Source organism: Cupressus sempervirens, chromosome 6 (assembly GCF_028749045.1).
Source record: "Cupressus sempervirens isolate cs-2001-9-10 chromosome 6, ASM2874904v1, whole genome shotgun sequence".
In the NCBI taxonomy this organism is placed as follows: domain Eukaryota; kingdom Viridiplantae; phylum Streptophyta; class Pinopsida; order Cupressales; family Cupressaceae; genus Cupressus; species Cupressus sempervirens.
This window is the reverse complement of record NC_143123.1, coordinates 364,355,038-364,380,622: the sequence shown is the minus strand read 5'-3', so window position 1 is coordinate 364,380,622 and position 25,585 is coordinate 364,355,038. Positions and strand designations below refer to the sequence as shown.

The 25,585-nt window shown below is 35.1% G+C and overlaps 1 protein-coding gene across 4 annotated transcripts; it reads left to right on the top strand.

The window, feature by feature from the left end:
- The first annotated feature begins 4,194 nt into the window (after positions 1-4,194).
- On the top strand, positions 4,195-20,059 carry LOC149552592 (uncharacterized). 4 transcript variants are annotated; one of them, XM_089788190.1, is made up of 8 exons: positions 4,195-4,485; positions 15,010-15,295; positions 15,732-16,082; positions 16,241-16,287; positions 16,470-16,535; positions 17,212-17,303; positions 18,989-19,121; positions 19,293-19,753. In XM_089788190.1, exons 1-7 carry the CDS (start codon positions 4,354-4,356, stop codon positions 19,083-19,085), a joined length of 1,071 nt encoding a protein of 356 aa, XP_089644316.1. In that variant the 5' UTR covers positions 4,195-4,353; the 3' UTR covers positions 19,086-19,121; positions 19,293-19,753. The 4 variants fall into 4 exon arrangements, with proteins under 4 accessions (XP_089644316.1, XP_089644317.1, XP_089644319.1 ...); XM_089788191.1 differs by lacking the exon at positions 17,212-17,303 and having other exon boundaries at positions 4,203-4,485; XM_089788193.1 differs by lacking the exon at positions 17,212-17,303 and having other exon boundaries at positions 4,220-4,485; positions 15,001-15,295.
- Positions 20,060-25,585: the final 5,526 nt, after the last annotated feature.

Here is a 25,585-nt window from a genome sequence, read left to right as displayed (position 1 = left end):
TATCTTTATGAGAGATTTGATAACAATTTTTTAGATGTGTATTTTTCAAAGGAATTTCCATTGGATTTGGATAGCCTTTATTTTGGGTCACTTTGAGTCCAAACAAATATCACCATTGAGCTTAGAGTGCCCAAAAACCCCCTTTTCTATATAAATTTTGTCCATTTTGGACAAAGTTGCTTTTGAGGCAAAAATAAATTTCACCTAGGTCGTACAATATGAGTATGCAAAATGAGAAGCAATGATTTTTTATTTTTTATTTTTTTTCAAACGCTTTGTTAAAAAGTGCATGGGCAACAAATTTTTTTGCATGTTCTTTACACAAGCAAAGACACTTTTTTTTTATTTGGAGAGGGCACATTTTTCAGAGGAGCCTTTTTTGGGTTACATGCATGCAAGTTCCTCTATACCTACATAGGCCCCTTTCATCAACAAATGTAGGCTTTTATTGGACAAGGTAGTCAAAACCTGTACACATCCCAATTTTCCAACTCCAATTCACCCTTTTTGGGCCTTGTGACATTTTTTAGGTTTGTTGCACCGTTGGTAGCCTTTCCCCAACCTCATCCTTACACAACACATGGCATGTACATGCCCCCCTCTTTCTTCCTTTACATGCTCTTCAATGCATTGTGTTACACATTTTATAGACCCCATGCACATTTATTTGTCCCTTGCACGCTCTAGCAATAGTCATATATTTTGGGTGCTTGACTGCATCAACGCTACCCATGGAACATGTGAGCGTTCGTATGTGGTTTTTGAGCCACATATTTTGTCTCCCTCGGTCGACATACTTTATTGGCACCTTTATTCTAGCCTACATTTCTAATGTGGGCTTTTGCATTGACGTTAGGCTGCTTCACAACCTCCATCACATCATAACTTTTTATATTTTCTAAAGTATTCTCGGGCATGTAACTTTGTTTAGTAGTTTTTCATGAATTTTTTTGGGCGATTTATTCCCAAAATTGATGGTTTCAACTTTTACATGGTGGTCTATACTTGTAGGAGGACCTCGTGTGCCTTTTTTCCACCCTTTGCTTCTATCCTTTTGGTGGGTTTGCAATTATTTTTGAAGTAGTGACCGACCCGTCTTGGTGTCCATGTCACTGGCTCACCATGTAGGCAGTTTCAATTTGTGGGGCCTTCTAAGGAGATTTTTTGGCAAAGGTTTAAATTTTTTCTCCGCATACATTATTGATAGCGATTTCAGGGGTTCTTAAAGCCTTTTTTCGATGCAAAGGTTTTTATTAATAAAAATTTAACGCATGCTTAATTTGGTCCAATTTTTTAGCTTCAAATTTTAGCTACATGGTGAACTTTTTGACACATAAACACATAAACTTCTTTTCTAATAATTGGATTCTTTTTGGCATGGGAGGTTAATATTTGGCATTTTTTTTGCCTTGATAACCTTTTAATCATCAAATTTGGGCCCATCACATGCTGACGTTAATTTCTCCATCATCATACTTGGTTGTTCTTCTAGCTTTGTTTGGACCTACCTTCACATTTTTTCTCATATCTCAAGTATATAGACTCTATTTCCGAAAACAAGATATTGTTAGAAAGTTGGTTCTTAGCCTGTGATAGTGGTACAAATAGTTTCCAGTTTTGATACTTTTTTTTATGATCTTTTGTTGTCAAAGTCAATATTTTTATTTTGCACTCTGGAGACATATCTTGAGCTTCCAATATCCCTATATATATCATTCAAAATGTCTTTTTGTGTTCTTTCCATTGATGCTGGTTATTTTTCTAGATTATGCTCTAGGTACATCTTATTCAATTTTTTGCAATTTTGCTTTCTGGTAGATATCTTTGTTGTTTTAGGTCCAAGTATCATTTTCGTTGTTTCAGATGACTCATCATGGACTATACAATATGTTGTATCAACCTTATGTCTCTTCTGGTATTTGTAGATATCATTTCTATGCATTTTTGCAAACACACTAAGATAAAGTGCCACATTCCTTCTGTATTTTTGTTTCAATTAGTCTGTCTTGTTTTGCCTTCTAATTCAAGCAGTTTCAAAGGATACTCATACTGATTATTGTATTCTTTTGATTCTACCATATCTTGTACCTTATGTACATGTACTACTCTATTTAAGAGACATGAGGGGTTGATGTTTTGCTTTTGTTTTCCATTTACTTTTGTTTAGTGAGTGTCCCTTATGCAACATTGGCCTCATGAAATGTCTAAGATTGATCACCTCAGTACACACAAATGTATTCTTTTCTGTATCTTGATTGTGATTCCTTGACATGCAGTTATTTTGGTTTGCTTTTCCTGTTATCTGTTACCTTACCATTGTGTGCATTAAGAGGGGTTATTCTACTGGTTCTTATGCTTCCTTGGTTTGATGGAGTGAGCTATGTATTAAGTATTTCTCCCTATGTACTAGGCGGATGTTGTGGTTGGGTATCTATGCATTTGGATGAAATGAATCATCTACCATATAAACACTCTTCTTTTTGTTCCTACTCTGGATGCAACCTTCCATGGTCGATTGATCAACTTTATAGGCTTTGGTGTTTTATGCCATCTGTATCTTTGAGTTAAGTTGTTTGCCTTTGTGTACCTCTTGATTTGAGTAGTGTCTTCTATTGACACTCATGCAGATTATTGTCTTCTCTACTTGGTCAGGTTCTATTTTAGCGGAGGTTCTTTAGATCAACAATTACTTTTTGACAGAGCTTTGCAACTTCTTCATGCTTCAATGTTGTTTCCATAAATATTATTTTTGTTCCTATCTTCTAATACATTCTCTACTTTGGAGCCTTTTGTAGTCTTTCACTAGTTCTTTCAACATTCTTTCCATCTCTTCTTGGAGTAGGATTTTTCCCATGTGGTTTTATCAATTTCTCCTCTTATAGAGATTCAGTTATGATTGGGCACCTCATTAGGCCTTATTCTCAAGGCCCAAATTTACTTTGATTAGTATTTTATAGGTTTTTAGCTGCTCACTAAGTTTATCTTGGTGGGGGGGAGGGTGTTAGAGCAATAAGACTTTTTCTTATTAACTCTATTTTACTTAAGCTAAACTTTAGACATATAACAATTAATTATTTTATTAATTATTATCATGCAACCTAGGTTAGTTTTCTTTTATAAAGATTGACCTCTCTTTGTAATTAACACTTGAATAGCAATTTCTATTTTGCTCATCAATAATGTCTCCTCTTATATGGATAGGTGAATTCCAACCTCCATAATTTTCCTTCTCTCTTTCTACAATAGGTGTTTGCATGCAATGATTCTTAGGAGCCGTGGGTTGATCTTTCCTCAACTTCAACAAAATTCTTAGAAAAATGATTTGTTTCCTTACTTAAAACAGTGTGAGCCAATCACATTGTGGAAAAAGGCTATTATTTCAAATTTCAAAATTATTGAAATTTGGAACTTAAAGAACAATAGATGAATTTCATAAATTCTCCAATGTGGTTGATCAATTTAAATAAAAATGATATTTAATTTGCACTTAATGAATGCAATAGTTTTCAGGATCTAATAATTAAAGAAGAAACCCTAAAACTTGTAGAAGAGCTAACATGTTCAATACTTTTTCTAAATTATTTTCCTAAATCTCAAGTTTAAGTCAAATTTTACGCTTATAAGTTTTTACTAGGTTTGAGTTTTTGAATTACAAGATTGATGGTAATGCTTTCCACTAATACAAAGTTTACGAATAAATTATTGACTTAATGTAAGTTTAGGAAACAATAATGATCTCATTTCTTAATAGTTGCATTTTACAGTTTGCTTTTTTTCTGATCGGTAAGAGGTAGAAGAAGGCAAAATCAATTATTATTATGTATAATGATTAATTATTATTATTATTTATTAAGCTCAAATATATTCAAGCCCAAGACCTCCTAGATAAGAGACTTACAATTTACCATTGTTTGTAGGCTCTTGCGTATATTTTACTTTTTAACATATAAAATTAGGTTACATATTATTAAAATAAAAACATAAAAAATGTGATCTTTGTTGTGATGATCTAGAGGCACCCTAATGATTCATATTTATATGCACTTAACCAAATTCAAAAAATAAAAATATATCAATTTTTTGTAAAATTTTCAATATTTGAAAAAATAGAGAAGTTTTGAGTACATTTTGTATGGAGTTTACCACAGTCATAGGTTATATGAATAATCATGACGGTATTCAATCGGAAAGATGCCCCAGGCGGGAAAAACAACTTTCAAAAAAGTTTCCTGCTTCACGCTTTAAACAAAACGTTACTCGCTACTGATATTTTCGTATGAGTCCTGGATAAAAGCTTGTCTTGAGCTCAAGTATCCGGTAACAATAAAACCTTGATATTTTTAGTGCAGGGAGATGCGTTTTGGTTCGTCTCATTTAAAAAAACTGTGCCTTGGTAGGGCTTTATATAATTTTCTCGCAATCCTGCCCCTGGTTTTTCCCATTGGCATAACTGACAGCACGATACAGGTCGTGCAGAATCGTGAGGTAGGTCGCTTGCCATGGTTCCAGGAGATGTTTTTTCTTCTTTCTTTTGTATCTTATCCCGGTGGGATCATTTATTTGGCCGTGTTTTCTTTCATTCTAATAGAATTCTGTTGTTATCAGTTAAATGAAGTTATGCTTTCTGCCGTTTTATTGACGGCTGTTTACATATATGATGTTTTCGTCATACCTAGTGTTAAATTTTGGACAGCGAATTGAATCCTACATTTATTTTGTGCTTATCCTTAAAAACTTTCCTTGTCCTTGAGCTTATTTTTCAAGTCGATTTTACTGATAGAGTAATTTAGGACTGAATGTATACTAGGTACTGCTGATACTGTAAGGCAGGATAGTTTTTTGAGGGGGGAATCTTTTCCTTTAAAATAGGAGCTCCAACTGTTTAGCCCTCTCAATTTGAAGAGGTGAAAATGGGGTGAGGCTGGAAATAACCCCAGCAGATTACGAATTTTTTAGCTACATGTCAACAATTAGTTCATTATTTTAAAAATTTAACTATGATGGTAATAAATTAATGACACCATAATTTTAAAACCTTAAACTTTTTTCACTCTAAATTCTATGGGACCGCTAGGTTCCTATTATTTAGGATCTAAAATTTTAATGCTGAAACAAACTAAAAAATTACATGGGACCATTCATCTTAAAATATTTCTAAAAGATCTCAGTAGCCACCTGCTATATTTTTAAGGAAACTATCCACCATGGGACCCTAGCTTAAGTGTAATGGTTGTGAGCTATTTTAACATGGAACCAATGATAGAGATTGGACCATCTTCACATGTTGCATTTATTACATTCTTTGTAAAACCCCTTGTATGTAGTACAACATATTTCTTCATCGAGCTGTGCCAATATGACATTTATGTACAATATATGTGCCAAATTGACTTCCTTCCTTAAGATCGTGCTTTGATCTCCTTATCTATCTCTGCAAAGATTTGAAGACTTGCACACCCTTGACCCTTGACACTTGTTTCTATCTCTTCGTAATCCTTGTTACTTTTCTTCTAATAACTACCAACCTCCTTCACCCTTTTGAGGCTTCATTGTAGGAAGTCACTCATGCTCAAACTACATGTCATCTAGCTTTTGATGTTGATTAGTGTTTAAATTGTTGAAACTAGCTGTATTTAAAGTATTTCTTGTCATCCCACTCTTTTGCCTAAACTAGAAATAGTGTGTTAGTTATGTACTTGCATTCTTAAACTGAGTTTAAGTTGGACTTCTAAAGCTTGTAGTAGAGGCTAGAAGATCTTCTACATGTTAGTGTTAGAATATTTAAAATGCATTCTATGTATGGAGGTTTGTGAGAATAACTTGGACAAATTTACTAGTAAGTTTGAAGGTTTTTGTTGGCCCATGATTTTGGAGATTAATTAAATGGCCAGTTTTCAAATATGTCAGATAATTATACATTTTTGCTTCTTACTCTACTTTTTTCACATAAATATGGATTAAAAAGCAATGACATGGTCATGCATCCACAAACTAGTTCTCCAAGCTCTAGGGCTTAATCCTAGATGTACTTCATTCTCTATGTGCAAGATTTTGGCATTGTTAGCAATCTAAATGGAATCTCTATCTTTCTTTGTAAGAAAATTGCTAAGAAGTTACAAGTTTATTGTTTCAATTATAAAGATCAAGAGGGAATTTTGTCCTTATGCAAGCATTGGTCTATTTTCACTATAACACTAGAGTATTTATGTCGTGCTTTCTTTCTATGTACTTGTGAGAATTTCTTAGACAAAATTTAGTACCATGTCCAAAGATATTTTTCCTTGAGATCTAGATTTTCTTAAAGGGTAAATGCTTTTAATTGGAGCTATGCATTGGTGAGGCCACAAATGGTGGACCTTATCCCCAACATGAACACTCAACAATAACATCCCAATAGGGGTTTGAACATTGGTGCCAAGATCAACAATGCCACAAATTAACCATCACACTATGCCACTACTAGCCTTGGATATAAATTTAGATGTGTGCTTATTGTCGAAGATTGAGTTTTGAGCACTTGAATTTTGCTTCATGCACTTGGTGATTTGTTTTTAGTCAAGATTAATGAGACAAGATTTATCGTCAAACTTGCAAGTTGTTAAAGGCCAATTGACAAGGATGGGTGATTGATATGCACTTTTGGCTCTCCAAGTCAAGGGAGGAGATTTTTGAAGATCCTTGACAAGACATAGAAAAATTAATCACACATTATGTTGTTGTTATGAGCTAGGGTTGCTGTTGCACCAAAAGATTGACTTGTCAATGCCCAATACAACCACTAGGCTTATAGAACACAGGAGACAATTAAGCCATGTCAGGAATCCTAAAGGGGAATGTTGATGGTTAGTCTAACAATCCCTCCCATAGTGTTACTTAAGGAGATACCACTTGTTACAAGTTAGGGTTGTTGCACCAAAAGATTGATTTGTAAATGTTTGATATAACCGCTAGATTTATAGAACACAAGAAGTGGTTAAGCCACACCACAAATTCTGAGGTGGAATGTTGGTAGTTAGTCCAACAATTACATATGCTAAATTGATAATTATAAGAAATGTCCAAAGGATATGGTGATAACATTCACTAAATTGCCTTATTGATAATATCACAAAATCTCCTTCATGTAGATTAAGAGAACCTATGTAAGCAAAGAAGATTGTTAGTAAATGCTTTCTCTTTCGTGTGTGTGTGTTAAAATGTACACAATTGAGCCATAAATTTAAAATCGTTGATAATTTAGAATTCAATATCAATTGTTAAATCATAAATGTTAGTGATAAATCAAAATGTTAATATTTTATATCATAGTAGTTTTACTCGTGGTGGGGAATGACTCAACAAACCAGAAGTGTAAATTGAATTCAATTACCTGGGATTTAATTATGAGTGGGGAATGATTTAGCAAACCAGAAGTGCAAATGAGATTTATTTTTTGTTTTTTTAAAATTAGTGTGGGTTTTAGGGGCAGCTATTCTTGGTGGGTGGCTATAGGCAACATTGTTCATGTTTTCCCTCTCACGATATTGTGAGGGGCAGAGTCTCTACTACAAAGCTAAAACTAAAGCCTTTAAGCCTATAAGGATCTCCATAGCACATATTGTTTATCTTTCTTGCTTGCAAAAGTAAACATAAGTGTAGCAGTAGAAATCATTTTGGAAATATTTTTAGCAAACCAAAAGTATGAGGCTTTCTTTTTTAAATTGGAAGAAAATTGGATTTTTAATAAATCATTAAAAAATGTAGAAAAAGAGCCAAGTTAAACAAATAAAAAGTTACGGGCGTTTCTAGAGTCGAGAGCAAATATAATTTGAGTTTAACCAAATAATCGTAGAAATTAGATTTTGTTGTTTATAATACTATTGATTACATGGACAAGTTTACAGTCTACTTTTAAGAGGGTAGTCACCAAATAGTTGTCGAAGATTAAATATTGACAAAATCTATGATGTAATTGAGATAAAAATTTATCAGATTTTTGAAAAGGGTAATAACCAAATGGTTGTTAAAAATTAGCTAAGTCTATGAAGTAACTAAGGTCAAAATTTATAATACTGCAATCTGGCTAATTCCAAAAGTTTAGTAAACGTAGAATCTATTTTGATGTGATTCAAGAATTTCTTTGCAATCGAGACAAGGAGTTTTGTAGGGTTGTTCAATTTTTGTGAAAGTTTAATAAATCATATTCTACAATTACAATGCTTTATATTCCATATTAGCAAATGGTAAGTCCTATGTGGGGGGTAGAATTCGACAAAAGACATTGTTTTAGTTGAAGTAAAATATTAGCAAGAGTCTAGTTTTTGCCATACCCAATTTGCAATTATTAATTTAAGTGGAGACAAATGTTAATATCAAAATTAAATATATTAATTAATTATAAATAATAACAAAAAAATGAATATATTGCTTATATATTTAAAGTTAAATTAATACATTATATTTTATTTTTAAATTAATTATATAACTAGTTATATAATATATATAATTTTACATGAGTTATTTTGATAGTATCTCACATGCCCCTGCAATTAATGATGATTGAGGCCCTTTCAAGTTTGGGTGATGATTGCCATTGCTCCTCTAGCTTTGTCCAAGGTTCTTGAGAGGTTAGACAAGAAAATAAGAGACACACTAACTAATTGTTTCTAGGCCATTTTGCATTGACTTCGATTGTCTTGGAATTAACCATACTCTTGAGTGATTTGATAATTTCACAGGATTTTCTAGGGCCTTACATTTTTTTCCACCTTTTAAAATTGTTTATTAGGGATTTTAACATGATTTTATTGCATTATAAATTCAACAAAAGGCAATTGTTTAGCTGAAGTAAAATATTAGCAAGACACCGGTTTTTGCTATACCCAACTTGCTAATATTATTTTAAATGGAGACTAATGTTTTTTTTGATAAGTAATATATTTATATTTATATTCAAAGTGTTTACAATCGAAAAAAGCCATTTGCCAGATAGTAACATTCCTATACATTTGCATCAATAAGATCCCACATACCACCTAAAAGATTCCATAGACCCAAACATGATTACATCCAAAACTATGAACAACATGGACAAAATATAGACAATTAAGCCCTACTACAAATGAGCACATTGAGCAATAGCCAACACAAACAACATTTCATTTGTCAGACTTCTTGCACTTCATCATCTCTTGGATTCTTTCAGCATGGTACCACCCACCATGTCCACCTTGCCAATTTTCCTTCCCAACACGGGCTCTAGCCACACCTTCTCTAAACCTCCAACGAGCAACAAACCTTTGATCTTCTTGGTGTTTGTTTCATCTCTCTCCTTCGTTCTTTTGCCATCCTGCAACTATCCCTTTCCCATTGCTTGACAAAATGGATCAATTCCATTTATGCAGTTCGAGCCCCTCCCACTCGCTTAACCAATGTTTCCTAGGTGCCGAACATGATGAATGGATGAAATCCACCCCTTGTACCCCCAATCCTCCACCAATGACCTTCATTGGTTCAAAAGCCCTCATTAATTTTTGCCTTCTCAAGCCAATCCCGCAACCCCACGCACTAGACCGACTCAACACACACTTCGACCATCCTCCTAGCCTCCTTAATCACAAACGCAAGAAAAGCCCACCCACATAAAAGAGAAGGTATGTACACATTTGTATGAGGACAAAAATCTTCTTCAATAAACTCAGCCCCAAACAATCTACCAAGCAAACGGAAGAAACCATCCTCATCTATCTTGAAAACCTCAGCCAAATACGGTGAGATATCACCATGAATTCTAGATTCTACTTCCTCTTTGGGGTTTGCAAGAAAAAGTTGGCCTCCATTTAACTCCTTATTTTTTTGTCTACTTTGTCACTGTTGCTTGACAAAGACACTCCTCGGTGGGGCTATAAAATTCTTGCCCAATCTAGAAATTTCCTTTCCTCACATCACATGGCATGTCGCCACTTGATCTACCATTGATTTCCTCTTGATCACCTATATCCCATCACAGCCAACTCGCTCAATACCTCACACCTTTTAAAGGAAATGTTCTTTTTAGTGTTACTTGACACAACCCCTTAACTGGTTGACTATACAAGTGATCTTCCCCAAAGTCAAATTATCAAACTCTTAACTTTCTTAAATCTTCTATCATCTTTGATTGATCCACGTTGGCCATCTAATCAGCCAATGCTTTTCTTTCTCTTAGTGTACGTGTGACTTTAAACTCTTCGAAATCCCCCAATAGCTTTTTGATTCTTCTAATGAATTTGTCCAAATGCCACGAGTCCATCTTTCCTTTTGTGATCTCGTTAATTACTAACTGAGAGTCCCCCTGCAAAAGGTTTTTCTTTTCTTCCCACTTCCTTGCTAACGAGAGAGCAAAGATAGCAGTCATGTATTTTGCAACATTATTGGTGCCATTTGGAAGATGTTTTGCACCTAGGATAAGAATATTATCCTTTGAATCTTTGATTACACATCTTGCACCACTTCTCCTTGGATTTGCTTTGGATGCCCCATTGAAATTAACCTTTAGCCATCTCTCTCCAATACCATCTACCTTTTTGATCAATTTTAGATTCACAGGAAAAGGATTAGCCCTTAAAGGCCCCTGAATGGGCTTAAATAAGATCAAAGGCCATCTTGACTCAATAGTCAATTTGTTCCTTGTGAATGGCGTTTTTGAATCATTAATTTGAGAAGCAAAATTACTCACTAATTCTGATATAGCTCTATCTAACCTATGTGAGAACCTTTCCCATCTCTCCTGCTTGTCTTGAAAAATTCCACGATTCCTTTCTTTCGAATCTCTCAGACCACCATTGACAGAGTAAGAACCCATATTGCTGCAAATGTTGGTTTTCCTTTAACCTTTGGCCATGATAACAGCCAGACTCTAATTTTGAATGGAAGTGGACTAGCACACCCCAATTTGTTTAATATAAACTCCCAACAATTATGTGAGAATCTGCAATTGAGGAGCAAATGGTCTACGTTCTCCTCTGCCCCATGACATAAAAAAAACATTTAAATGAACCCACAAAACCAATCCCTTGTAAGTATTCAATTCCAACTAACCAACCAAGTAAATGCCCTTGCTTTGGGAAGACAAGAATGATGCCAACAAATTCTAAGAGCCCACTTCTTCAATTCTTGGTTTGCCATTGCATGAAAACCTTTTTTGACAGAATAGTTCCCACTTTTGGAACAACACCAAATGATTTGGTCTTCCTCTTCTGTCAAGTAGATTTTCTCTGCTCTAGCACTTGCTCTAGTTGACCAGTGTCTCCTTTAGCCAACCCCAACTCCTTTGGATCTTTCCATTTTATAATTTCTCTGTCCACCATATGATCCACATCGATGTACCCCATTATGTTGTCCCCCCATATTTTTTTTGCTACCTAGGACATTGCCCTGTCATTGACTACCCTTGCCATCTTCTCTTGCCCATCCCATGAGTCTTCCCAGGAATCGGCCTTCCTCGCGTCACCAATTTGCCATGATACATGGTTAATAATAACTGACTTGCAACTTGCAATAAAGTTGCAAAGCACAGACCTTCGAGTTGGATATTCCACTGTCAAAATGCTCTCCCTATAGCCACTCTAAAGATATTTCATATTTAGGATCTAGACCACCTTTGACTAGGGCGCTTATACATATCCCACACCAGTTTGACCCCTAGAGCATCATTCATCAATCTTAAACTTCTCAGCCCAGCTCCCCCATTTGCCTTTGACCTACATGCCTTATCCCACACCAACAATGGGACTTTATCTTGGTCATTTTTACCATTCCACAAAATCTTTCACATCCTCTATTTGATTTGCTTTAAAGTCTTTTGCAAAATATGATTGCAAGACATTGAATAAATTGGAATTGCTTAAACTAAAGATTTAAGCAAAGTCAATCTCCCATCTAGTGTGAGCCAATGAGACTTCTAACCTTCCATAGATTTGGAACACCTATCCACTTGCTAAAACTAGAGGTTTGATTTCCCTGCTCCAACAAAGAGAGGAGAATCCAAAAGTTTGCCGAGAAGAGACCCCCTATGAACCCCAAAAATACTTGCTATATTTCTCTGAAGGTTCACTTGCACATTGAAAATTTAAATTTCAGACTTTGCCCAATTAATATCTTGGCCTGAAGCAACTTTCTAAGTGTCAAAACACCTTTTTCATAACTCTTGCTTCTATCATTGAAGTGGAAGCTGAGTGGATGGTACTTGTGTGGATCCATGGGCTACGAAGACAGCCCACTATGCCCTCAATTGCTGCTTCTTCTTCATCAAGGCTGAATGGGATACCTGGTCACAACTCACATCATTTCGTTATGATCATTGGTTTAGCACAATCCAATGTCCAAATTAATAAATGGTGATTAGAAAATAATAAATGATTTTGAAAAAGGAGACATAACTTGTGATTCGGAAATGGCTGACCTCATGGCCAATTCAACACTTTCTCTTATCAACTTTTTCTCTTCTTAGGCATCGATCAAGGCAAGCTTCTCTCTTTTTATTTCCTCAGTGGTTGCATCACAAATTGAAGCTACACGTTTAGAATTTAATCAATTATTTAGGAACAAACTAAATTAGGTTAAAATTTCTAAATAAGTTTTAACACAAGCTGAAAATTGAAAGAAAAAAACCAAAAATGTGTTAGGTTATTGAAATTATTGACAAATTATGAATATTTTTTTAGAAAAATTGCAAAAACATGGTGTTAGATGTTAGTCATTACACTCTAAAATGCTTTAGAGAACATTGTAAATGGTATTCTAGAGATTCAATAAAGTTACATGCAACTAAGACAAGACAAAATGATTTTTACCTCAAAAGAAGAAGAATTTAGAAAACTTGTGAATCCGGATTTGCTTGAAAAGAGCTTCGAATCGTCTTCAAATCCACTTGTAATCAATCTACAAGGCTGCCAAACTCTATTTCTCTCCTCTGCAACCCTTCTATATTCCAAAGCACTCTAGAATGAAAAAAAATTGAAATGAGATACGTTGCTAGGCATTCTGTTTTGACGGTTGCCGTCCGTGAGAAGACAATAAGTTTTTGTGGGAAAATGACAATATCTTGACAATAAATTGCTAGTTTCTTGGTGAGAAGTTGTAAACTTCTCGGCCGAGATTTTGGCATGAAAAACTTGTATTTTCTTAGTGGTGCCAACTTCTCGTGAAAAGACGACTTATTGACATGATTTTGAACTATGGTATTTTCAATATAATACCATAGCTGGGTTATTTCAGTTCTGGAATCAACCCCATTCTTGAGTGATTTGACAATTTCACAAGTTTTCTTAGGGTTATGCAGGTTTTTTTTCACTTTACCATTTATTAGGGGGTTTAACATGATGTTATCGCACTTTAAATGCAATAAATCATTGGAAATTGGGTCAATGAGTGGTACATTCTTTTTTGCAAATTGGGAGACTGACATAATAGTTATAATTTTGAAATTAATGTATAATATTAATCATATACTTATTTGCATCAGAATTCATGGGGTAGGGCATTTAGAGAGCTCGAGTCATACAAAGGCTGTGATTTAGGGCAGATTTGTCTGCTGTTTTGACACTATCTCACATGGCCCCTGCAATTTAGGATGACTGAGGCCCTTTCAAATTTGGTTGATGACTGCTATTGTTCTTCCTGTTCTTTTTTTTGGGGTTTTCCAGAGATCAGAAAAAAAATAAATGGACAAAATAACCTATTGTTTCCAGCCCATTGTGCATGGACTTTGATTCTGTCCAGGAATTAGCCCTATTCCTAAGTGATTTCACAATTTTGTCTACAGAGTTTTGCAGTTTTTTTCACCTTTTTTTGCAATTTGTCAGGGATTTTAGCATGACTTTATTGCACTTTAAATCTAAAAAACCATTGGAAATTGGGTCAATAAGTCTATTACGACTCGGGAGAGTGGCTCTAGGATTTACAATTAATTAGGCATAATTGCATATTTGTGCAGATTATTGCTTCTGTCTGTTACATAACAAAGCAAGTGCCAAATGATTTATACATGGAAGAGAACATAGTGTTATGTTTCACTCACCCACACACACTCACACCCTAAAAGACATAGTTCATTGATTTCTTGTCGTAAGATGAGTGGGAGGGGACACTTAAACCACATTCCACAACAGGGGAATATGAAAATGCATCCCTGGGTACATTGATTATATGGTCTGACATAATTTACGACCATAATAATCTGGGAGCATAGATTATGCATGTGTTTTTGTTTAACATGTGCTGTGGTGGAAATGTCCGGGATATACTTCAGTTGAAGTGTGGATTTAATATTTGTTCACATTTTTCCAGAATGCCTGATGCTAAGAATTCTATCATCATCATACAAAGAATAGTTACCTTTTCCCTTTCTCAGCCATGACCAGGCATTTTTAAAAATCTATATAAACAGCTACCTACTCTTTGTTTGCCTGATAATTCAAGGATGATATTTTCCAATTAATACTATAATTACACCTCAGCAGCATGATAGTTATTCCAGCATTTTCTTTCATGCCATTCAGTGTTTCTGTTTTCTCAATTGTACTAAACAACGGATTTTTAAATGTACCTTGTTAAGCTATTTTTTCCCCGAAGTTCATTTGGTGCATTAAAACTCCAAAAAATTACTGACCTGTTTTGACTTACTGATGCTTCACTTTTTGCATGGCATTAAATAACATTTTCATGGGTTGTTGGAAAGTTTTCCCTTGTGCTACTTCATTTGATTAATAATGATTCATCCAAGTAAATAATCCTCATCTTATGCTTATTAGATTTGGTCTCTGCTAAATATATTTTAAACTGGTTGAAAATTGCCGAGATGATCATTACTATCTAAAGCAGAGTTGCATGTTCACGCTGCATTTTGCTATGCCATATATGCTGCATTTTGAATAATGTTTTTGTCTAGTTTATGAGTAGCAAGTGAGGTAATGAAATGAATCAAGAAAGGAAAAATTGCAAGTTCCATTTATCTACTTGTTCCCTTGTTCAAATTGATAGTGACCGCAGTTAGAAGCTGTGCCAGCAAAACCAATGGGAAAGAAAGGGGTCAAAAGAGGGAGGCAAACTGCAGTGAAGAAGGAACCATCACCCTCTGTCAGAAACGATGAAGATCCAAGTAATGACACTCATAATAAGGGCCTGGAAGATCAAAAGCAGGTGAAAAGGGGTAGACCAAGGAGGTTGAAAAAGGAAGCATGTCCAGTTATGGAAAATGAAAAAATTGGCGAGAATGATGGTAACTCTAGTGAATTGGCATATCAAAAGCAACTATTGGAGTTAAATCATTGTGAAGGTTTGCTTATTACACCTATTTTCTTGAATCTCATAAGCTAGATTGGTAGAAGTTTTTGTGTGATTTCGAGTTCTTGTGACTTTGTTTCTGCAGGGTTGATTTGAAAGGTTTACTATGGGATGTATAGTAAAAAATGATTATACCTTTGTCATTGTATTGGAATGTGTCAACATTCTGTACTCTAATTTTTTCTCAGAAATTAGTAATGGGTTAATTTTTTTTGTTATTATTACGAAGAGAATGCATCGTGCAATTCATTCTGTAGATATTTAATACTTCCTCATAACTAACAAGGTTCTCCATAATTATAATCTTTTTTGTATGTTTGAATTTCTTACTTTTTTTGTTACAGTAATGAGATTCAGTTTTTAAATGTTTCATTGATTGGAATATAGGCAAATTTTAATTTCATATGATATGATCTGAAATGGTTCAGTTGAACGTCAAATTGTTGCCATCCAGGCAATTTGTGATGCACAGATTGAGCATGTGGTTACTCAATTGAGAGTGGCACGCTCAATGTTTTCAAACGAGCAACTTAATATGCCACTTCTACAGTTCCTGAAAGAATACTGCCCAAACACTCTTGCAATCAAGAACTCAGAGGGGATAATTGAGTTTGAAAGAAAGAATCAAAACTATGATGTGGATGGAAGTGATGATGGTGAGGAAGAATGGCAGAAGTCACTTAGGCATCAGGGTTCAATTGAACAACAATCAGTTTCTGCTGATGACCAAACTGTAGTGATGCCAACACCTGTTGGTTTTCACTTTACCAGTTCTGCAGGTTGGACACAAGCTCTTCTAATATGATTCTCATGTTGAGAGAGTTTTTAATGAGGTTGCGCCAGGATTTTCTTTTTCTCTATTCTTCATAAGAATCAGATATTGCATTTGGTAATATTAAAGTCATGCCTTGTTCATTCAAATCTTTTTGCTTGGCAGTGAAAGAAAAATTTCTTCGTAGCATTGGCATTCATGTTTCCAATCTGGTAAAATATCTTTAAAAAGAGAGTTGTACTTTCTGCTTACTTTTGGTTTTAATACTCACACATTTCATAGTTCCCAAGTATGTCACTTCTCTCTGACATGCCATATTGATATATGTTCTCACAATACATTCCCTTTTTGTATGTTTATTTTGATTGGTTCAATTTGTTTTCTGTATTGCTAGGCTTTTGAAGAGAATTCTGAAATCAAAATAGTTGATGGGGAAAGTTCATTTCAGACTCCTAATCCGGTACAACTCTGTTCTGATGGTTCCATGTTTTTTAGTCCAGTTCTGATGAAGATGAATGTATATTGCAGTAACAATGCCCTCACAAGTTTTTCGAAAAGACTTCTTACCTGTTCATACCTTACAAAATATGCACTTTGGATTTTGCAAGCTGGCATTAAAATTTGTCATTTTGTTAACTATCACTTAATAATTAATTCTCATTCGTATAAAATAATATTCTTAAATGGGTTATGTTGCCTTACATGTGTGGACTTTTTATGGTAATCCTTGCATATGACTGCCATGGGGTAGTGTGTACACTGTATCTCTGTTAGACAATATCTCTTATCAATCCAAAACATTAGAATGATCACAAAAGTTCAAAAATAAGCATCATTTAATCTCTATCCAAGCCTCTATCATTATATTGTCGTTTGATGACATCTTAGGTCGGGGTTTTCCAAATTTATCCATGGAAATGGTAGTTTGCAACAATGATAGGATATTGGTTATACTGGCACAAGATGAAGATGTAGGCTAAATCTTCCCATGGTTAATGAGATCTTTAATTTGATGCCAAACCTTATTGTTCCCCCCAATTGATTTGTGATTGAGGTATCCATATAGAATTGAAGATCTTGGAAGACATTGTTTTACTACCGTAGCTGTTGATCAAGACAACATGTCTGTGGTGCAGTGGGCTTGTTTCAGCGCGCGATTTCTTAGGATAGACAGTTTTCTTAAGAAGATCACAAGCAACATGAACTTCTGCATAAGATGCATTAGCAGGTACCAAATTCTCTTGAATCCTCAGAAAAGTATAATGATAGCTGCAGTTATTGATTTTAGTGGGCTAATGCTTTGGCCCAGCTTTGTAGCCTCATCTTGGTCAAAGATACGACTTTCAATTGTATTGTTGCCTTCTTGAAAATAGATTGGTGCTCGACTTTGTCTCTTCTAAGTAAAGTTATGAGAATGGCTGAAGTTTTCTTGTAAGGCTTATGACAGTCTTCTGGTTTCCATTGTGATGATAACATGGATGTGTTGCCCCTTCACTTGACATTCATTATGGAATATGCACTTACTCTGCTTTGTGATGTCAAATGTAGAGAGGCTTTAGGGTGGGCATTAACACTTATGATAGTGGTATTAGAGTTGGTTACTTTTTGCAAATGATTTACAGTCGATTGCACAAATTAGATATTTCTATGAGCAACAATCTGAAAAAGTATTAGTGAAGTATTAGTGCAAGCCTTGTTGTCCTTGCACCATGTCTCTTTGTGCTTCCTCTTGCCTTTCTCTTCATTGGAGATGGGTTGTAGCAAATACTGATCTTTCCTCTATGCAATCCTTCATTTTGATATGCTGATTTTCTTAATTTGTTTTCACTTTATTTTTGAAAACAAACCAATTTCATCTTATAGCCAGCAAGAGGAGTTTTCCAACACTTCAAAAGGGGCAAAAATTAGAGTTTCAACAAGAAAGTTATGCAGAAAGAAGAAAATGGGCAGAAAGGGTCAAAAAGTCTGATTTCTAACTAGAAGTAAATAAGGGCAAAATGACAGGAGCTGGAGAAGTGTGATTTCTGGCTAGGAATGAAAAAAGGAAAAATAACAGAGGCTGGAAAAAGTGCAATTTCAAAGTGAGTGAAATGGCAATGAATAAATGAAACCATGATTTTGTTTAGAGTGTAAGTGGGGAAAATGGCTTAGAAAGCATGAAAATGTGATTTGCCACCAAATGATTTAATTTACTTAAAATGATAAAGTGGAAATAAGTAGTTGCAAAAAATTGCAAAGTCGCTTTGCAAATACAAAACTGTGATTTTTTTTTTCTAAGAGGTCAAAAATGGCAAAAATAGCTTATTAGAAATTGTGACTAGTAATTGAGAGATATCACATTGTGGAAAGTGAAAAATTGGTTACCTGGGTGCAATTGTGTGATTCTCTTTTGGAAGTGCATTTTCTAATTACAATTTTTAACTTGGCAAAAAGGGCATTGTAAGTGTGATTTCAAATTGAATATCCAAAAGTGTAAAAATGTACAGGGAGTCTGAAAACTAAAATACATTTCTGTGGAAAAAAAGTAAAGATTGGAAGGACTCTAGAAAAGTGTGATTTTGAATTGAAAGAATTTTCTAAATACTTGCACTCGTTTTATGTGAAACGGTTGCATTAGAGAATGTATTAGTGATAGAATAATGATTAACATGTTTTCGACAGTATCTTACATTTAGTTTTCGAATTATCATTGAGTTTATTCATGACATAAGCTGCTATGAAGAGATCCAGTATGCAGATTCTGGTGTTGGTTTTTATGTAGATGATTCCTGTGAGCTACTATTTACTGTTGATTGTGTGGCCCAATTACATTCTTTTGTACAATAAAATATCGATTGGGAAGACTCTTAGGAACTTTTGCGAAATTATATACAAACATTGGCCTAGTAAATAATCGTTGTCATGTTTTTGAAGGATGGCAAAACCAGCTCAAGTGTTGGAATCACCCCTAAAACCCGAAGGCTTCCTAAACAAGGTGAAATGCTGCTTTCAGTCCATGGCTCTCCTTTAGGGGAATATTGCGAAGATAGAATGGACACAATTAACGGTAATCTCTAACACTTAGTGTTTTAAAATCCCAAGTATTATTTACAGGAAAATTTATCTAGATAACAATTGATACTTACTTGGGCTGCTTCTAATAGTTCATTATGTTTCAGCGTGAGTTCTTAAAAGATTAAGCTCACATGAAGTATCTGTGATTTTCTGTACATTTCAGAAGCTGACAAGGAGCCTTAGCATCAATCTTATTTCATTCGAAACATTTTTTTCTATATGGATATTTGTGATGGTGCATAACAAGGGAGCTTGATATCTAAGGTTTAACTGACGATCAGATATATATGCCCTGGACATTTCAAATTGACAGTCTTCATGTTTACGGGCAGAGAAAGATTGCTTTTGCATCCTTTCCATGCTGTATAGTATGGCTTACCCTCTACATTTGTCCAGTCCCCAAATAGAGATGTTGTGTGTTTGAAAATGGGCAATTATGCCATACATTAGAGGTTACATGTCATAATTTTTTGTGGTTATGCCGCGAAATCTTTTTTCTTGTATTTGGTTTGCTGTGGTTGTAATTCCTCATTTGCATTCATCGCGCGTTGGAAGAAAGCATGTGTCGAATGCTGTAACTAGTAGGGATGATTGATGAGAAGCTAATGCGTCTTTATTTTCATATGTTTGCTCTCTTTCCTACATCATACGGTTTCTCTTTGTACCTTGCTTCTAGATTACCATGCCCTTTTCTCCGCTTTGTGCAGCATATGGTTAAATGGAACCATAGAATATCTAATTGGTTTGCAAAGGTGAAATAAATTAGAGCAGCTATCGATTGTGTTGATCAATTTTACTGTCTGCTGTTATCGTGAACACAGACCACCCCTCCAGATCATGTAGCGTGGAGCCAACGGAGAAGTATTGCTGGTGCCATTATGGACATGTGGATGCCTTGAATAGAGAATCATTTACAATTTCTTGATATAATTTTTGTGGTGAAATGCCTCTAGTATCTTTTGTCCTTATTTTGGTTTTACATTTTTGTTAAGGGCTTGTTTGGTTGCTGGAATATGATTTTAGAATTGGCATTCGGAATCTTAGATTTGAGATTCTGAAACTTGAAATCCATATTACGGTTTCTAAAATTTATTTTGGAACCATTCAGTTCAAACTTTCCAAAAATTGATATTTTGAATGTCTTATTCACGTGTTTGGTTCAAAATCTGAAATGTGGTTCAGAAAATGAATTAAGAGTTACACAGATCCCTCAACAATCCATTGCTGGATTTAATGTCCAACAACATGTTGCTCGTTATAATGTCTCTGCGCACAATTGTTTTCTCCCACTATTTGTGCAAATACAACAAACCTAAAATGACCTCATTTGAGGATTTTATCTCTTAGTTCACTATATCACCTTTGTTGGGCTTAAGATACTTTATTGAGGCTTCCATTGGGCATTCTAATGTTACTATTGATTGGATGCAAAGTGCTAATGTGGAAAAGTTTTGTTTGACAATCCTCGTTTTGCCAAGAAAAGTTGGGTGACAAACTGAACAAAGTGAAGGTCATTGGAAGTCTTATTTGCAATGCCTTGAGTCAGATCTTTGTTACTCGGGGTGAGCTTTGCTTGCATGCACATATGTCAAATCAAATTGCTTAGTATATGACAATTGTTAATGTTAAATCTTATTGAGTTGTCGTTTTGTACGATGCTTAACAACAAGATCTTTTCGAACTCCTCTCTTGAAAAGCTAATTTGGGATCAACTCCAAGGTTTTAGACACTTTTGTAACTTATTGGAATTCACTTAGTACAAGATAAATGTGAATGTTCATGAGGAGATCTTTGTTCGTTTTGACCAATTTTCGATAAGATGTAGAATTTGCTTGCTATCTCAAAAAAAGAATAACCACACAATAAGATATGTGTGTGTGTGTGTGTTTCTGTTTCTTAACGAATGTAGTTTTAACTATGCAACTATATGAATTCCTAAATTCACCCAGTGTTTGTAAAAGAAAATAACGAAGATAGGGTGACAAAAAGTTCAAGCAAATGATTTGAAAAGCAAATTCCTAATGGACATAAGACATGGAAACAATACATTCGCGAGTTAAGCATATTTCAAAAGATTGGTGGGTAACCAATGAAAATAGGAGCAATGCTTCCTTAATTCTATTGATGCAATCGTCGATGGGAATTAAGTAATTATAAGATGTTTCACTTTTTATCAAATTGCAAGGCCACAAAAAGTGTGCTTATGTGAGACAAAAAATTATGTAGGAACAATAAGGTGATCTCTTTTCCAACTAAGTACGTCAGTAGAATTTGTAATCTTGTAGCAAACACTAGAATTGAAAGATCGTTTAATTAAAATAACACAACAAAACTATTGGCTCTATTACACTGTGAATATACATTCACAAAATATAACACACTCGGGCAAGAATAACTACACTTCGAATGAGAGCATCAATAACATATATTATTGCATCAAAATAACAATTTAGAATACATGTTTAATCCCTAAATTTATAGGAAATATTCACCTCAATTTGTGTTGAAAGTGAGAGATTCCTTCATGCAAATATATGCTTCTAAACTAATAAAACAAATCTATTTATGTACAAATTGACTCTGACTGGTGCTATGTAGGAGTCCACCCTTATTTATATCATTTAATGGGTGCATGAGCTTTTACATGTCTTAAACAAAGAAAACATGAGAAAATAAGAAGAAAGCTATCAAATGATGTAGGAGTCTCTAGAGATGCAAAAAGTAGAAGCTCAACCTTCTTTGGAGGTTTGTAGGAGTTAAGTTGTTGTCAAATGCATTTTCGATGCATCGAATACTCTAAATTTGAAATTGGTAGTTAATTGTTGGTGCACCTCTAACTTCTTCAAAAATTTTAGGTGCACCTTGGAAGACAGTTCTAAAAAAATGCAAATTTTTACCAAGTGTCAAAATTAAAATTCTAGCTTTTGGGTATTTGCTCTTGAATTTCTCTATAATCTTCGTCACTTGGGTTACATTCGACAAATCTAAAGCATTATATTTATCCTTAAATTTTTGTCGACAGTTGCTCACCTCTATGTGAGTCTTTGCAAGATCTCCCAATTTCCCATCTAGTTCTAGCAATGCCTCTTGGGTCGTAAATGCCTATTTGATATCCTCATTAGTGGAAGCTTATTCAAAAGTCTTCCAAAATTGCTCAACAATTGCTTGCATAGTCATAAGTTTATCCCTTGAATCATTTTCAATAATGTCCAAGCAAGCATTGTTGTGATGTCTCTTTGCCTCTAAAATCTACTCTTGGGTTTGATATTTGAGCTTATGAATATTTGCATGCAATGTTTCCATTATTACCATCCACAATTTTCTCTATCCAATTATCTATCTTATCTAACTCATTTGTTGTATATACATCAATCAAAATTCGATACCTTTCACCTTTTATTGACTGTAACTCTTGTAGATCTTTACCCCAAGTATGTACTTCGTCCATTAACCCAAAATCTTGGTTAAATATAACAACCAACTTATTTGCATTATTCTGCATGTGGTGTAGCAATTTAAGATTTCCTTGTATGATCAACACATCTTTCTCTTCAAAAATTTCTCGCCATTATAGACAAGTTTTTTAAAAATGGATCTAATTGTGCATTCTCCTTATCCTTCTTATCAAGTGCTGCATTTAAAGTCTTGGGATTTTCAGGGTCCAACAGACCAACTACTTCATTTAAATAACCTCTTAGGATTTCATTATGCTTTCGAAGGTTTAACAATTCAGACTCGTCTTATTCTAAGTGCCTAAACACTTCTTTGATTCTCGTAGTGATCATTAATTTGCTAGTATCCACAGTGGGTTTTTCAAGCAAGACCTCATTGATTTGATAATCTTTTGGGGTCAAATCTTCAATATTTGCATGCAGAGGAGGAATAGCAACATGGGCGAACAAGTCTTGATTTTGATCACTCATAACAAAGGCCAATGTTCATGCATCACTTACAGATGGCTCAAGTTTCTTGAGAGCTTCAATTAATTCTATCATTCCTTCTTCCTCAGTACAATACTTTTGCCTTTTATGTCTAACCATCACCTCTTTTCTCAACCATCTTGGAGTATCTTCCATTGGAGATTTATCCTTAGATGAAGAAGGAGCTTGTACTTCCAAGCCTTTTCCCTTATCACTCCTCTTTGGGGTCTTCTACTTTTTTGAGAGATCCACATCAGGCATCTTTGTGTCTGTCGAGTCCACAGTCCTCTCCTTTGTATCTTGGGAAGTTTGTTGAGGTTCCTCATATATTTGTCTCTCTTCTAATACTTCGTCGGTGAGTATTTGTTGTGGCTCTTCTTCCAATTTTGCACTTGTTCTTCATTACCTGGAGGGAGAGGAGTAACTAAACCTTTATCTAAGCAAGATAAATCTTGACTTGATGATGGTGGAGCAATTTCGGGTCCTTGTGGCTGAGGTGACAATTGACTCCAATCCTCTTGTGGAGGTTGATTTCAAGGTATCCCTTATCTTGTTGCCTACCAGCTCGATGCCTACAAACATGAAATCAAAATCTAACATCTTAAAGACATCGACCCCTTGGTCTTCTTGCTCATCAATCCATTGCTACAACTCATACTTTGAAGTTGTAGCCTGAATAGGTTGTGTAGAAATGGATGGTGGTGTTATAGTGGAGCTTTTTCTCCGCTCTACCTCTGTAGCCCTAGCAAGACGAGCCCTTTGACTCAACGGAAGGTTATCCTCTTCATCTTCATCATCCTCTTCTTCCTCTCGTGGAATAACTTTTGGGATTGATGGAAAAGGAATAACCTTATCACCTTTTGTCTCCTTGTCCTTTTAATTAGAGTTTCCATCTTTCTTTTCTTGGCTGTCGATGGAGAGACTTCTTCGTCTTGCGTAGGTGGAGACACTTCTTGTACTTTTGCTTCAGCTCCTTGCCCTTGTTTTGGAGGTGGCACTAGCAAATTATCTTGAGTTTGAATGGCTTTTGCATTTTTTGCCCCTTCTACATTCTCCTCCCCTTGGTGTTTTGGTGCTTGAGTTGCCTCTTCTTCAAGCTCAACTTGTCGAGGGGAAGTTCTTTTCCTTTTGTTTTTACCCTTTTGTGCCCTGAAGTATCCAACTTCTCTATCAAGCTAATGCACTATTTTCGGCCTTATTTGAGACTGAGATGTGAATGCTGGCACTGTCACCTTCACTCCTCTACCTTTCACTGGGTGAGTTGTAGCTTGGAAAACTATAGTTTGTGGAATCAGATCCAGTTTGAATGGTCTCTTGATCCAATCCTTGGTTAATTGGATGACATCCCTGGCCTTATGATTAATATTTGCATTTTCTTCTCTATCAATCTTTGCATTCATGATAGGCTGATCATTTATCTTATCTTTGTTATACAAGGGATCTAAGACCTCTCAATTATCTTGCTGGACTATCTTTAATGGGATCTTCATTTTCAAGACATTGCCTACCAAATAGAGAGTCATTCTACAATAATCCCTTATTGGGATTTCGTAGTCATCCACTACATTCATCCAATGATTCTCTATGGCATCTTCATGTTGGAATTGTTTCCCCGCCAAGCACTAAACTCTGCCAATGTTATCAAAACAGAGACGAGGAGAGTTACAATCCTCCAAGGGATATTGATCCCATTCAGATTCAAAGGTCGTGATATCTTGCTTCTATTTAACACCAAACAAACCTATAGTGATGGGCCATACCTAGGTCTTCTTATGTTGCTTCTTACTCTCTCATATGCAAGTGAGAGTTGTTGTGCAATCTCCAACAATATGAATCTGTCACACAGATACCTAGGGAGCTTCTTTGGATTCACAGTCGTACTTGCTACCCTTAAATTGGTGGATGTCTTGAATTGGATGTAATAGGCACCTATTTTTGTAATCTTTTCTGTTGCCTCTTTTGACATCCTTTTCTCATAATCTCTCTCAATGAACTAGATGATTGCAAAAATGAAGGCATAATTCACTATTTTGTACTCCTTCCTGTAATCTAAAAGCTTTTTCCTCACTAACCGGGGGTATACCACCTAAGGCCATGCATTAACATCTTGCTTGAACAACCCTGGATAATCTGTTGCTCTTGCAACTAATGGATATACCAAATAGGATGTCATATAGAACATTTGGTTATTCTTGACCGCCACCACTTGTTCATCTAAATTCTCACTAAGAATTGAGGCCCAACCAATTGGCACCTTCGCTGTTTTGATGGTCTCGATCAAGTGTACCATCGATATATTGAAGTGTCCTGCTGTTGGTAATCCCATGACTCTACTCAAGAGCACTATAGAATGTCCAATATCATCTTTCATATAGCTCCTCGTCATATCTACTTTGCCTACTTTTTCCCCAAGAGGAGTCTTATCAATGAGATATGAGGATTGGATAATTTTTGATGCTTCCTTTCCATGCTCTCTATACTACCTTTCTGCTTGATGATATGTTAACCTAATGTACTAATTTTCTCTTGGAAGATG

What these genes read in the sequence shown, in the direction of transcription:
- LOC149552592 (XM_089788190.1), top strand. Translation starts at nt 4,354, where the DNA reads ATGCGTTTTGGTTCGTCTCATTTAAAAAAACTGTGCCTTGGTAGGGCT. An exon ending in AGGTCGTGCAGAATCGTGAG is followed by an intron (nt 4,486 to 15,009) that starts GTAGGTCGCTTG and finishes TAGTGACCGCAG; the next exon opens with TTAGAAGCTGTGCCAGCAAA. An exon ending in TGCATAAGATGCATTAGCAG is followed by an intron (nt 17,304 to 18,988) that starts GTACCAAATTCT and finishes ATGTTTTTGAAG; the next exon opens with GATGGCAAAACCAGCTCAAG.